Raw genomic sequence first — 14,529 nt, forward strand, 5'->3', positions numbered from 1 at the left:
GTGGGTAGGCCTATGACGTGCTATGTATAGACAGAAAGATCCGTCTGTCCGGAGGACTCTTTTCTATTTTGCCATGAAGCCAGACGCAGTCTCCGCGGAACATTCCCCGACAGACAGATACAGACCGATCTTTCGGTCAAGCCTATGTATTGTTAGAAGTCACTTACAGAGTGCCGCAGCTCACGGGGCCAGCACTGTCTGTACTGGGCCCAGCCGGCCCTGACATGGCAACTCTCGCTCACACCATGGAAATTGGACCTACAACGTGCTCGCTCACAGATCACACGACAGCCATGCATCCACAGCACACTCAGGCACAGCTCAGGGAGAGAGGAGGTGGCACCTCCCTCCCTGCACAGCTGCAGCTCGATCCAGTCACACACAGATCTCTGTGGATTGCACAAGACGCTACGATCACCAACATTCAACACGACCGCGATCATTTTCCACTCGACAAACTGAACAATATGATTTAACTATTTGCCGTAGTATAACTACAGACAAACAACATTGTAACTTCACATCAAACTTACCGATAAAATCTTTATCGATATATCTGGCAGCCTGACAACAGCACGAGTTTTGAAAAGCTTCTCTGTAACTGTTAGAAATATTGCAGCAGACAGCATTTCTTACCCGGAAGTTGCAGTCGCAGAATTGGCCCTTCGGTCAAAGGTTATTTCCAAGGAGATCGCACGCAAAAAAGTTGGGGCGAAGCGCTGCGTTGTTCCACTGCTTAAAAATTTAGTTCTATGGTTAGCCTTGCTTAATTTCAATTCCTAACCTGCTGAGAAATATTTAGTCACGTATTTCACAAAGACTAATTTAGTGGTAATTCAAAACGGTATCTTTGTTGAAAATATCTGTAGAATTGTACTTTCCAAAAAAAAAACTTGTAGCGCAACAATAGACCGGATCACAAACACATTGCTACGCGGAAGCATGTGTGTGTTGTTGTCAAGCGGTGATTCAACAAGAGCGGTAAACAGCACAGTGCCAATAGCGCACCGCACAGTGGAGAAAAGCCGCGACATTTACTATCGGTGCGACCATCACCAACTACCCGAGTTTGGCCCGTCCCCGTAAATAGAAACTCCGGCGAGGTATTGTACTACAATGTACATCAGATAGCTGCGTGGGTGGGTGCCTTCTTGTAGAAGTTGTAGACGTCGTGTGTGTGGAATACCACGAACAGTTTAGACCAATTCTAAGTTGTTTCGATCAGTTTTGAAGTAGAATGAAGTGAAATCTTTAATGATAAAGAATCTTATGAGATAATAGAAAAAAATGCAGACCGTAAAAGCGAGAGATCGACTGGAAAATGTGAGGATTCATTCCCCCGAAGTGCGCGACAAATTACTGGATGATGCGAGAGAAAACGATACCCAGAAGGTGGTAAGTACACACAGAGTTAAAAAATGTAGCCAGAATTAATGCCCGAAAATTCGGGTAAGAAGATATTCAAATTGTAGAATCAATGTTCTTCAATATTTTGTAGTTTACACTATAGTCATAGTATATTATAGAGGTCTAGGGTCTATTATATAGTTTTGATAATTTTGCTAAATTAATGTGGACTGAGTGTGGACAGCTAGCAGTGAGCGACTGCTGGATGATGGAAGTGATGGGGAGTGAATGGCAGTGTGTTATAGAGGATGGCATTCTGACACTAAAATTCTGATCAGTGTGAAGCCTGCAGCAGAGGTTTGCTCCTGTAACTGTAGCCTTTGTTTCTACTCTTTATACGTTATGCCATTTTTTTTTTATACTTGCGGAGGAGCTGTTTTGTTTGATGTTCTGAAATACCTTCCCTCCCAGTGTCACTGTAGACCAGGTCTAGACTAGACGTTTTCTTGATCTAGGCCGAACACTTACCAGTGAGTTAGGCCTATTTTTTTTTTTAATTCAATTTCAAGATCCTACTAACACTGTTCCATAGTTGAGCTGATTGTTGTCCAAGTATATGCCCACATTTGATGATATGCCAGTTATCTAAACCAATTCAATTGACAATGACCGTGATAGGAGTTTATCTGATATCTGACGATATGTTGCCATTGTTGATTGATATCTAGTTAGTGTCTATTCTTTTCCTAGTTTTATTTCTCTTTTTTTTTTCATTGTTCTTGTCTACCATTAGAATCATTTACACATAATACAATGTACAGTACACATTTGGTTTTTATAAAAAAGAAAGCAGCCCTCTTTTCTCCAATATTCTTCTGTTTCCAAAATGAGGATTTCCATTATTCCACTTGACTACTCTGTTTCAGTGTCAGTGACTATTTAAAAGGTCCTCATCACCAAAGAAATTATGAAATATCAATGTTGGCTTTCCTTCTTTGAAACTGAACAGTTCACCAGGAGGTATGCTTGGAGAAGAAAGTTAGAGGAGCTACCCGAGCAGACAGAGCCAGCATCGTCCCCACAGGCGCTGGTAGACAGGCGCCCCTGGAGCACTCCGGTCCCGAGTAGGGCCAGCATGGCCTCGGCAGGCAGCTCACGGTCTGCTCTGGACCAGACGACCAACATTCAAAACTGGCTCTGCCAGAAGGCTGTCCGGCATGTCCAGGTGAGTTAATACATGTAGCAGATTTCCTTTGCTTTAGCTGAGCTGAGATTGAGAGAGGACAACAACAGTATTTGAATTCTTTTGTCTTTTGATGTTTTTATTCATTTCTTTTTTCTTTATGAAGAAGAATTATCCAAGGCAGGAATCATTTAGGCAAATAATCATGGTCATAATTAGAATATGAGTACCACATGCATTTCTTCTTTTTTTTTAATGTGCTTAGAAAAAAAAAATATTATATTTCATGAAGCTCTGACTATGGCATGATCTTGTTTGTCATGCCGGTATTTTTTTCATTTTATTTTATTTTTTTTTCCCACATGAAACAATTTGATTGAATATGACTCTCTTCATATAATAAATTGTATGTACAATGTGTATGTTTCATTTTTATTTCAAGGAGGTGCATGAAAGAATAATCTATTGTTCTATTTTTATTTAATGATTTTAAAGTGCAAAAATAGGAATTAATATGTACAGATGCATATTTGCCTCACTTTAGTAGTATTAAGATGGATAGACAGATGGGCTGACAGATCGATTGATAAACTTTCAAAATAGAAGATGGGAAGGGTTGAGGAAAGAGAGCGAGAGAGAAAAAAAGCACTGTGTAAAGAGAAAAGTTGCAAGTCTGGAGTTTTGTACAAAAGATGAAAAAGGCCAGATGTATAGGTTACATTGAATCAACAAATCCAATCCAAAACAAAGGGAGGGGAATGTCTGTCATTGGATTGCAGTGGGCATTGATTTAGCATTATTTCTCTCATGTGGCCCATATTGATCTGAGGTTTTGATGGCCTTTGTTAGCACTGTCAACTGCATTGCATGCAAAGACAATTCAGTTGGCACACATGTGTCGGCTTCTTGTGATAAGTAGTGGTGTAGTAACAATTGCAATGTTTAGTTTTTGGACTGTACTCACTGCAATCGAAGTTCCTTTTCTTAACTTGAGTCCTCGACAGCAAGTCAATTGTGTTACTCGACTTGATGCAGATTTCAGAACTCTTAAAGGAGGTACACTGTACATATTGAAACTTGAAGTGTTTCATCCCAAAGAATGAGCCAGACAACATTGCACTTTTGAATAGGAAATATTTGAGAGTGAGTATTAAAGAAGCGGATACTTCCAATAAACAGCACTGTCCAATACCACCAGGACTTCAGTGATTGGTATTTGATGATAAACTGTATTTGACTGCACAGTGAGAAGAATTTTCAAGCTTGCCCTGATTCTACACGGTGTGAAAAGCCAACTTACAAAAGATCTTTCTCCTTTGTCGCATAGGACAATATGGCTGTTGCTTCTTTGTTTGCTCTAGGAGGGAAGAATCAGATACCTTCTTGTAAAGGACTCTTCACAAACAATTAACTTCATGAACAACACTCCATTGCTCTCCCTCTGTTCTCTGACTTGATTGGAAGTGGGCTTAAAATTTCTGTAGCCTTCTCGTGGGAGGATCTACAAAAGTACTTGTGAAGATGAAAAGATTTGATGATAGGAGTAACATTTTAGAGAAGGGTATTTTCAAGACATGGCACACATGTTTGCACAATTTTATGTAGTCATCAAAAATACAGTTCTTTCATTGCAATTCAACTTGCCTAAAATATTTCATTATAACTCACTCAGCCCCACTGTACTTTTCAAGGACAAGCAATTCTATAGAAGTTTCACGTAAAGTTTGAAGTTTTTTAGTTTAGAATACGTGTACATAAATTCGCTCTGTGAATCCTGAAAGCAGGAAAAGTTTCAAGACACAGCTGTTATACGTGTAAGAAATGTCATCGGCATAATATGTCACACTTCTACTTGTGCGATAGAGATCTTTGCTGGGTTTGAACCTTTCAAATTTCCACACATTTTGCTTGTAATTACTATACACACTAGTTTCTTGTGTTTTCCGATATCAAGATCAAACCACAGGCTTGCTAGTGTGTTCCTTAGTATTCCTTTATCCGCTCTTCATACTCAGGAGATCCTTGAAGAAATGAAAGATGAGATGATATTAAAACTGCTGATGATGCTATTCAAATGTCACACAGGTCTGACAAATAAGTGTTACATACGCTTGTAATCTGAGTGAAGGCCAGAAAACAGGCTGTTTGTTGAGTTGGACACTGGTTCACATGAGTCCTACAGGCCTTTTCACTGAATTTTTAATGAGATCTCCATTGAGGAAGCATCATTGCATTGGTTATGACTCCTAGACAGACCGTCTTCTCTCTACATGGTTTGAAAAATCAATATTTTTACCTCTGGAGAAAGATCTTCCCATGATAATCCGAAATCAGAGGATAGGGATTGTACATTGATGGAGGTTGCCAGTACAAGAGAATCCACCAATCTATAGCGTAGACAATAGTCGAGATTCATTTGATTGGGTCATTAATCAATATTAGAGCTCATTGTTAAAGGGAGATCAACAATTGTGACGGCGATGATGGGGGGGGGGGAGGGGAGGGGTCAAAGGATTCTGTTGCTGTGAGAAACAAGGAGGAGGGCACGCATCCAGCTTGAGCAAATTTATCTGCAGGAGACATGTTATCTGTGTTGGTGTACATATTTTGTGTAGAATTATCTTTAAATGCAGGTCACAAACATGACCATGAACTCAGTATGAAGTTTACAGTACATAGGCAAATCAAAGATAACTTGGCAAATACAACTGTAGAAGGGGGAGGGATGGGGGGAGGGATGAGGATATTTCTTGTAAGAATAGGGAAATATCAAATAGTTTGAAGCATGGATAAGAGAGACATTTAGTGTAGGATTGGCATTTCCTGGTAACATGGATTCTAATGGTGATCATGGGAATAGGCCACTATTTATTGCTGGTGTCCTTGGTTGCTGAGTTATAACAGGTCTCCTGTAAAATAGGTTTATATTTGAGGGATATGAAGCTACTGATTCTGGTTTATTGCCTGGTAAGGTTGTATAATTGATTGGTCCATTTCTAAACAAACTAAGAAGAGATACCTCATGAATATCTGCATGTGTGGCTACTAAGGTATAGGGTCCTTGGAGGGTAGATGATGTTTTTCTATTTACTCTTCTGCTGTCTACTTCACTAATGGTGTAGGTTTGTTTGCAAACGCACTAGAGTCTACAAGTAGTTCAGTGGCTTAATGAACACAGCCTTGGTGCAGTCAGATGTATGGCTGCTCTGCGGTTGTCATAGCAACCCATTGTGTAATGAACTGCTCACTAATTAGCGTGCAGATTCTGTATATATGGTACACGGTACATGGTTATATTGTCAACTACTGGGTAGAGTGTGTCTGGCATCTGCAATTTATTTATTGCTTATGGAATAAAAAAAAGGAAGGGAAAACAGTGTATAGTTTTACAGTCCCTGTAGGGAATATTAAAAGTAGGCTCTAGTCAATACTTTAAAAATTAGAACAAAACAAGTTGTTGGACCAAAAATTGAAGGGGATGTTCAGCTTTTAAGTGTATAACCGGTTCATTTCTGTTAAGAAAAGAATTATTTGCCTTGTATAAAAGGGACTGGTAAGATCTAGTTGATATTTTGATCCCAGTTCCATATTTACTCATGATAACTTGAATTTTCAATTTAGAAGTCTCCAATTGCTGTTTTAAATGTTAACATTGCATGCAATTATTATTTTTCTTCCATGACTATCTTTTCAGGAGAAGGCAGATCCTGAATCCAAGGAAACGAAGAAGATGTACATGGACGTGCTGAATACAGAGAAGACATTTGTCAAAGTAAGTACAATACATGCAAAGCTGCATGTTGTCCCAAGTTCTGACTTCCACACCAGATAAAAACATACACCAATTGTGCGCTTACATCGTTTTCTATACTGGATGTTTCACGGGTCCAAAGTTACAGTACACAGTGTGTTTTCTCAAATTTATCAGATGTACTTGTACTCTGTACTTGCAATATTTTTAGGAGAGTAAGAGCCTAAGAATGCACAAAATCCCGCTTCAGTTCTCTCAAAGAGCAGGGTGCAGCCCAAGTGAAGTGGTATATCATGCTTGTACACACAACACCTGGAAAATTATAAAACAGATAATGCCCCACCCCCCCCCCCCCCCCATGGTATGCCATGGGGTTATTTGTGATAATGGAAAAAAAAAAACAACAACAAGCAAATCTTATCATGCCAGAAAGAATATAGATTGTATGTAAATGAAACATGACACTGTGACATGCTGTAAAGCAAGAAATATTTGCCCTGTGAAATTTTCACAAATTGGAGCCATCAGCCTTTTTTTCGCAACATGAAATTTTTGCGAATTGCTGCTGGCATCCAATGCATTATAGTGTAGACAAGAGCTTTCAGGTGCATTTTAATTTCCCGAATCTTGGCTCTTGTGAAATTTGTGAAATTAAAATGCACACGAACATTTCTGGCTTTACAGTAATTCTTTTTGTTATGGATTCCAAAGCAATGATTCCACATCCTAGGAGGTGTTATCCAGACTCGTGACTGATGATGCATTCTGTTTTTCTTTTCCCAATCACCTTTATATCTCAGGACGTAGATCACTACCTCATGAACAAATCCTTCCTGGACCTGCGCAAAAAGGAAATGCTGTACAAGAAGTGGAGTGAGAGGATCTGGGAGCCGATCGACGGCAGCATCTACCGCGAGATGAAGAACTACCCTAAGGTGGACCGAAGGAAGCGGAACATCTACAAGGAATACCTTCGCCACGGCAACAGGAAGGTGAGAGGAGAGAAGAAGGAAAACAAATCAACACAACATGTTTTCTTTTTTTTAGTATAGTTTAATCTAAAGTGTTTACAGAAAGTGACAGGTTTGTGATAAACACTGTCCAGCATCATAAGAAAGTGCACAGATACTGCACAAATATTATAATAACATGATTGCTTCATTTGTTTGGCATATCTGCAGCCAACGTCTGCCAGAACATGAGTCTTTCGAGCTTGTAACTTCGTAATCTTTTGCATTAGATTTGACAAGACTTTCACTGGTCTGTAAATTTGTATGACTGTACTCTATTCATCAGTCAAGTCAGACAATATTGAAGTTCAGCTTTTAAGAGGACCACACAGCTTACGTGTATGTTCAGGTGTTGTATAATTGCATGTAGATCCATATGATCACATGCTTTTAACACTGAAAGTTCTTCGATTTGTTTTACTCTTGCTCTTAAGGAACTGCGAATGTTTGTATTCAGAAAATTTGATTCGTTTGCCATTCCAGGGTTTTGTGTTCCTGGACACCTATGACCAGGAAGAATACGATCCCATGAAACTGGTTGTTCCAAGGCCGGCTCCACTCAAGATTCACCGAAACACCCAAGAAGACCCGACCCTACACCAGGAGCGGGAGAGGAACAACGAGGACAGGACCATCCTAGTTTGCCAAACAGGTAACGGTCCTACTACCACTGGTCCTCCTGCCTTGGCATGTGCTGATTTACAAAGAATGCTAGAATTATCTTCCTCTGGTATTATCTGAGCCATAGATTGCATTCCTCCCCTTATTTAACCGTAAATTTTGTACTACTTGGCCATACTTGTTCTGAGTAAAAGTTCATGTTTTGTTGTTTTGGTTAATATAGGAAAATTAATCCTTATATCATTTTAAAGAATTACTCTCAGCATGTGTTCTGATATCTGTGGTAATGTTAAAACAGAATGAATTCTTTAAAGGCAAGAAAAATGTATAGAGGGAAATTTACTTTTTAATGCTGCTTTCATATGGCAAAATACTCGGAAATTTCAGACCACCAATGATGGTGACATTATGCTTGTTTTGTGTTACTTTATCATTTTAGTTCAATTTGAGGAAATAATAAACGTTTCTTCATCCATTGCAGGTGAAGTTCTGCAGGACAAGGCTGTAGAGCGCCATCGCTTGCCACCGCTGCCACTGGTTCCTCTCGGTCGCCATGGTACCGAGTGTGCGACATGGTTGGCCATGCCTCTCCACGACATCGAGAGTCCGGTCAGGCTAGCCAGTCGGCGGAGGATGAACCCTGCCTTCAACGATACCCATTTTGACTTCTCACAACCGCTGTACAGCCCCGAGAATCGGCTGCTGGAGAATTCTCTACAGCCATCCAGTCCTCCACAGGCAGCCATGGTATCAACGTAACCATAGCAACAGCATGGGCACTGTCTCCTCATCCCTCTATTCTGAAATGATGAATTTTACATTACCATCATCCTGACCCGTTTTTCCCTTGATTTTATTCCTCTATTGACACGACCACTCAGAAGGCACAAGTTTCTGTAGCTGACACGATGAGACTAATTTAATCAAGACAAACCACAAGTTGTTTATCGCCAGAACTCATGTACACTGTGTGCGTGTTCTTGAAGCCATTCCAGTGGAAAAGACACAACACTCACAAGCACATTACACTGGAGTGAATTTACTTTGTCTCTTTCTGTCTGGATGTTGTTGAGTGATAAATGTGTTACACTGCAGTTTGAGATATTTTTCTTTCTTTTTTCCTGAATGGTCAGCTGCCAAATTGATGTTTTCTGTGTGACATAAAAATTGTGTGGAGATGAAAAGTTGCTCTATGCAGATATGCTGCACTATGAGAAGCCTTGTTAAATATGCACTTTTGTTGAACACTTGGCTATGCAAAGCCATGGATGCATTCATTTTTTCAGTGTAAATGTGTCCCATGTTGAGGTACGTTCTTTGCAAAAAAAAAAAAAAAAAAAAAAAATCAGTAGCAGAACAAATAGATGGACTTTTGTGCTCGAAATATTATGCAAATGCAATCAACTTTAATATGCACTCTGTAACTATTTTTGGTGTGTAAATATTATGTTCTGTATGTAAGATACATGTGCTTTTTCTATGAATATTCAATGTAATATAAAGATTAAATGGTACAAAATTATAGTTAAACTTGAGATATATGTAAGTTTAAGTAGAATACCTTCTCGGAATTCATAACATGTGCTAAATGATGTCATTTTCAAATATCTGTGCTGAAAGCGTCCTTGTTTCAAATTAAGATGCTTCATTAATAAGTCTTCTTCCTTTCATGGGAATCCCACATGTGTGAAATGCCTCTTAAATGGTTCATTTTGCAAACATGGCTGTACTATCAAGCGAAAGATTAACATGAGCCTTGTTCTAGTATTACTGATATCATTGCCATTAGATATTTCTTCGTGTACTGGTACTCAAGGTTTTATTTCCGTGTGCTTTTTCGCTGAAAGATCAGTTATAAAATTAGAAATGTACCACTGTATCCCCTAGCATGTGTTGATAAAACGTTAATTGATTGATATGGATGAGGGTCATTCATTGTCATGACTGTAATTACACATCCTTCATCTATTACCGCATGTTTGTGAGACCTGTTTTGAAACACTCAAGCCCTTTACAGCATTCTTAACTCAGTCTGCACAAGTAAACAAAGAGTGTAAATGATATGTTATTGCCAATCTTGAGTCTTAAAATGTGATGCTAATTACATGTTTCATTGTGGATAAAGAGAAAAATTCCTTTATGTAGCCAAAAGAACAAAATCAACACGTCTCTATTTAGAATTACCTGAACATATGCCTTTTCCACATCCAAATACTGTATATGATGTCCAAGTGTCCTTTTTGTCATTGAAAGTGCCATGTATTTACAGTGGACAGGATTTTTTTTTTTTTGAAACACAGAATTATGCAAAAGCTGTCAACACTTCTGGAGTACATGTTTTTCTTCTATGCATATTTTAATATGAAAATACACAAGCTGCTCAACATTGAATATCTGATATGAAATGTTTATGTCAATATCAAAGACTTTTGCTGTATTATTAATGTTAAATCAAAGGTGTGTGGTATACATTGTACGACTTATCAGCATTTTGCTAGTGGACATTTTTACTCAACACAAAGCAATATAGATGGTGTGGGACATACATGTATACTGTGGAAATCACAGGGTCATTAATAAAGACAGCATTTGTCATTATTTTGAACTTCTTGAATGTTATTACAGATATATCACATAGCCTTCACTGTAGACCAAGCTTAGGGTAAGATGTCAGAGACTGCACAATGAAAGTACATGTATATTCTAGATTATAATTGATACCTTTGATTAGAAAGTATATGAATCAGAACTGAACATTACTTTTGTAGCAGTAACATGTCATTCACTTGAAAAGGGGATGGTAATCACACCGAGATATTGATTGTGTAATTTTCCGAAGTCTGTAAAGAAGTAAAAAAGGAGGAAATCTAGGACATGTATTTTTCACCACAAAATGCGGAGCTGTGTTTATTAGTTAGAAATTTTATTGATGCTCTCCTCATTTCATGTGAAAACGTTTACAACTGTACCATCAAGTTTTTGTTAGAAGATTTTATGACACCACGTACGAATAGTATATTTCACTAGGTGAACAGGCATTGAACAGTCATACAATGAGCATGAAGCTGCAACCATCTTCAAGGGACCATATTATACAGTAGTACTTTATACGCCATATGCAAACTAGTCTGATTTTCTGCGAATCGGGACTTCTCGATAATTTCGCGAGTATTTAAATTTATGATTGTGGAGCACAGAAATGGATGGAGATATGCACATGTGCATGTTACATTCTTACTGGAATAAAAGGTGATATTTTCATGTGTTGTTAAATTCATGAATGATGATGATGATGATTTACAGCATTTGTACGGTGCCAATTGTCTGTTTAAAAACATTCAGTGGCGTAGACTCCTCCAGGAGAGTTAGCAACTGAATGCCTGGTAAACAGCTCCCAACTCGCGAGATTCGGGAAAATAAAAACCCTGCAAAATATATGGCATATTACCGTAATTCCTACTCAGAGAAATGTTGTCAAAGTGTCTTTCATGAAAAGCAGGACTGAGTTGGTAATTTATGGATTCTGTATTAAATCCGTCCACTTGACTTCTGTGATACAAAAGTAGTGTAGACACCAAAATGCACCTTCAGGGTATTAGTCAAATGTTTTGAATTGGGAGTGATTGTAAGCACACACACACACACACACACACACACATACACACATACACATACACACACACACACACACACACACACACACACACACACACAACTTATTCTCATTCAATTAAAAAGTTTGATGAATCACACGTAAGTTTTCAATATAATCTTGAATGGTTCTGGATTTTAAAGACTTTCTTCTAAAGTTTCGCTCTGCCGTCCTGATAGCAATATTTCTGTATTACAGGAGAAAAAGGTGCTTTTAGATGGAATATGTAAAGTTAGCTGCACTCTTTTGTACATTGTGTGACATTTCAAGGACAAGATGAAAATAAATTTCACTTTAAAAAATGCCAGATTGAAATAGATACTGCATTCTGTGTATTTCTTTTTTCTTTCCTTTCTCTCTTTGGTCGTGCAAGAGGAGTTGCAGGTTTTTTGTTTGTTAATTTTATTTTATTTGTCTGTCTATGCAAGTTTATTTTAGCATTTGAACAAGATACCAGAAAAGCTTAGTATTGGGAGTGAAACTTGTGTATGTATATATGCGTGACAATAGCAAGGAAAAAATTCAAGCCCTACAACTCACAAGAAATGTGATAATGTAGTAGAGGAGGAGCATTTCATGAAAATCAAAACAATTTTGCGCCAACATACATACAAACACATACAATGACATGATAAGGCATTTCAGGCATTCGCAGATGGATCTTGGGAGAACTGAAGGGAATTGTCACGGATTCTAGGTCCTTGTTATATTGAGGTTCCTCTGTATGATAGAAAGATAGATTTCATTTGGTTTTGTTTGCATTTTTTTTCCTTCCAATTTTGGCTCCAACTTTACACAAATTCAGTGGAATTGAACTCCATGCAATTGTAAGTTATGGCAGGACAAGAAACTCATGTGGGTTCAAAGATCCATGTGCAGAAAGTCAGGGATCAAAGATTGCCAAAAGTTGGCATTCCTTATGTCATGCGATGCATCCAAAAAAATGATTCAACTCGATGCTATCTTGAATACTCAATACTTGGATGAAGCATTCAAAGCCAATGGACTAGTATTTTAGGAGAAGTGCTGCTGCTAATGATCTCAACCAGTATTTTCCTGAATAACTATTGTTGTTGAGATGTTGTGTGGAGGTGAGTCAGAGGACAATAGGCCATTTGGTATAATCAAGGAGATTGAAGAGATGGAGTTACAACAGAGTTATTCCCTTTGATCTATGTTCGAAGCCGCCGCTCAAAAATATTTGAAGCATGTGCCAAACAGGATCTGCCGCGCCGATACGAAGACAATTGACTCGTGTCTCATTGCATAATCACCAGCCACTTTCAAAGGAAGATATGTCTTTGTGATGGTAATTACTTTTCGCTATCCTTTCTTATAAAAGCTAGGTGGTACAGACATGAGGATGCGCGAACAGAAATTGAGGAAAAAATGCTGAAATGAAAATGAAAATTACTCGACTGGGCATACGCGGGCACTAATCTGATATATCTCTCAATAAAGAATTATACTTGAAGATTATTACATGTTAGTTTCATTTGGGGAAATTAAGTCGAAAAGTGATAAAACCAGCTATCCAGGATGGTACAGTTTTAAACATTTTCACATAATACAGCTCTGATTTACACTTTTGTGCAAATTTCTGAACGGAATTGACTTTTGTTTTACATGCTTTATTATTAAGAGAAATTTCATTTCATTTAATAAATAGATAAGCAAAATATGGCCAACATTATGATAACGTTCAAAATGAATCTTCAGATTGCTCAGCAAGACGGCGGCTTGAAACATCGATCATCAAAAGCAGAAGTGCACCTGTGGAACTCTTTTGTACATCAATAGAAATCTGACAACTGTTTGAATAAATTACAGCCAGTTGGAACTCCATGTACAAAACCTCCTTGGTATAATGCTTGTTTTCTTGGTAACTATCATAGCAGCTCGAAGGGTGGGTAGGGTGATCAGGTACAGTGTGGTTTGTGTTTACAGAACTGATCGTGCAAAGTGAAGAAAAATGACAAAAAGCAGACATGACTTGCATGTTGAAAACTAGTCAGCCATAATTTATTACTCTATAATTCTCTGTACAGTTGGACATTCTATGATGATTATACAGCACATTCACTATGCAGAAAATGCAAAGATACAACAGATCGAAGATGATTACTTCATGTTTTCCAAATTTTTGGTAAATACTGAGGAATCATCAAGTATAATTTAATTAAAAACTGGATTCACATTTCTTAATTAAGTTTCGATCAACTTGCCTATAAATTACAAAACAAATGCACACAGAAAAGAGGGCAGTCATTATATTTCTCCATTTTTTGTTTCTATGAATACACGATACGAAAGTTTGCAGCAAGTTTTGTATCTAGTAGCTCTTTTTCTGCTCTTACAATTTCCTTACTAGTGTAAACTCCTGTTGTAATAAGAAAAGGCAAAAGTGTTTAAAATGGATCACACACATTCTTTTCCTCTTTGAATGAAGATGTTTTTAAATTGCAGTATTAGCAACATTCACTCTAATTTACATCACTTTTAAAATCACTCAATTCTGATAATGTCCTTTGCTACACAATGTCTGCAGTTTTCGTATTCACAAGAACTTTGCATTGATGAGAATGATTCATCAAGCTGAGTTGGAGCAAAGATTTATATTGAGCGCAAAGGGTGACACTTTACAAACATCAATATCGTTCATTACTGCTTTCCTTACAATGTTGTCATGAGCATCAAAAGTAACTTGCAATACAGTGCTTTGCAACATTTTATCACAGGACTGAATACAACATCAGATTTCATTGCACAACAGAACACAAAAATCATACTATCGAGACCAATCAGTGGACTTGGTACACAACTACATCAGTAAGAAGATACATAGCAACACTCAAGAAGGATTTTTCCCTATTTCAACTACATCATGCATGAGTCTAGACAAAAGGAATTATCAATCCTCTCTGTACTTTGGGTACCGATTGCAGAACTCCAAACCTTTGCTCAA

General features: G+C 38.0%; 1 protein-coding gene across 1 annotated transcript; it reads left to right on the forward strand.

Moving 5' to 3' along the window:
• The first annotated feature begins 1,287 nt into the window (after positions 1–1,287).
• LOC139717538 (protein FAM228B-like) lies at positions 1,288–9,251 on the forward strand. Its single transcript, XM_071629045.1, has 6 exons — positions 1,288–1,395; positions 2,357–2,572; positions 6,225–6,302; positions 7,082–7,273; positions 7,775–7,943; positions 8,394–9,251. Exons 1-6 carry the CDS (start codon positions 1,288–1,290, stop codon positions 8,669–8,671), a joined length of 1,041 nt encoding a protein of 346 aa, XP_071485146.1. The 3' UTR covers positions 8,672–9,251.
• The last annotated feature ends 5,278 nt before the right edge of the window (positions 9,252–14,529 follow it).

Source organism: Diadema antillarum, unplaced genomic scaffold, assembly GCF_040938485.1.
Source record: "Diadema antillarum isolate AM-2024a unplaced genomic scaffold, OU_Dant_1.0 scf00000076, whole genome shotgun sequence".
NCBI classification, from domain to species: Eukaryota; Metazoa; Echinodermata; class Echinoidea; order Diadematoida; family Diadematidae; genus Diadema; species Diadema antillarum.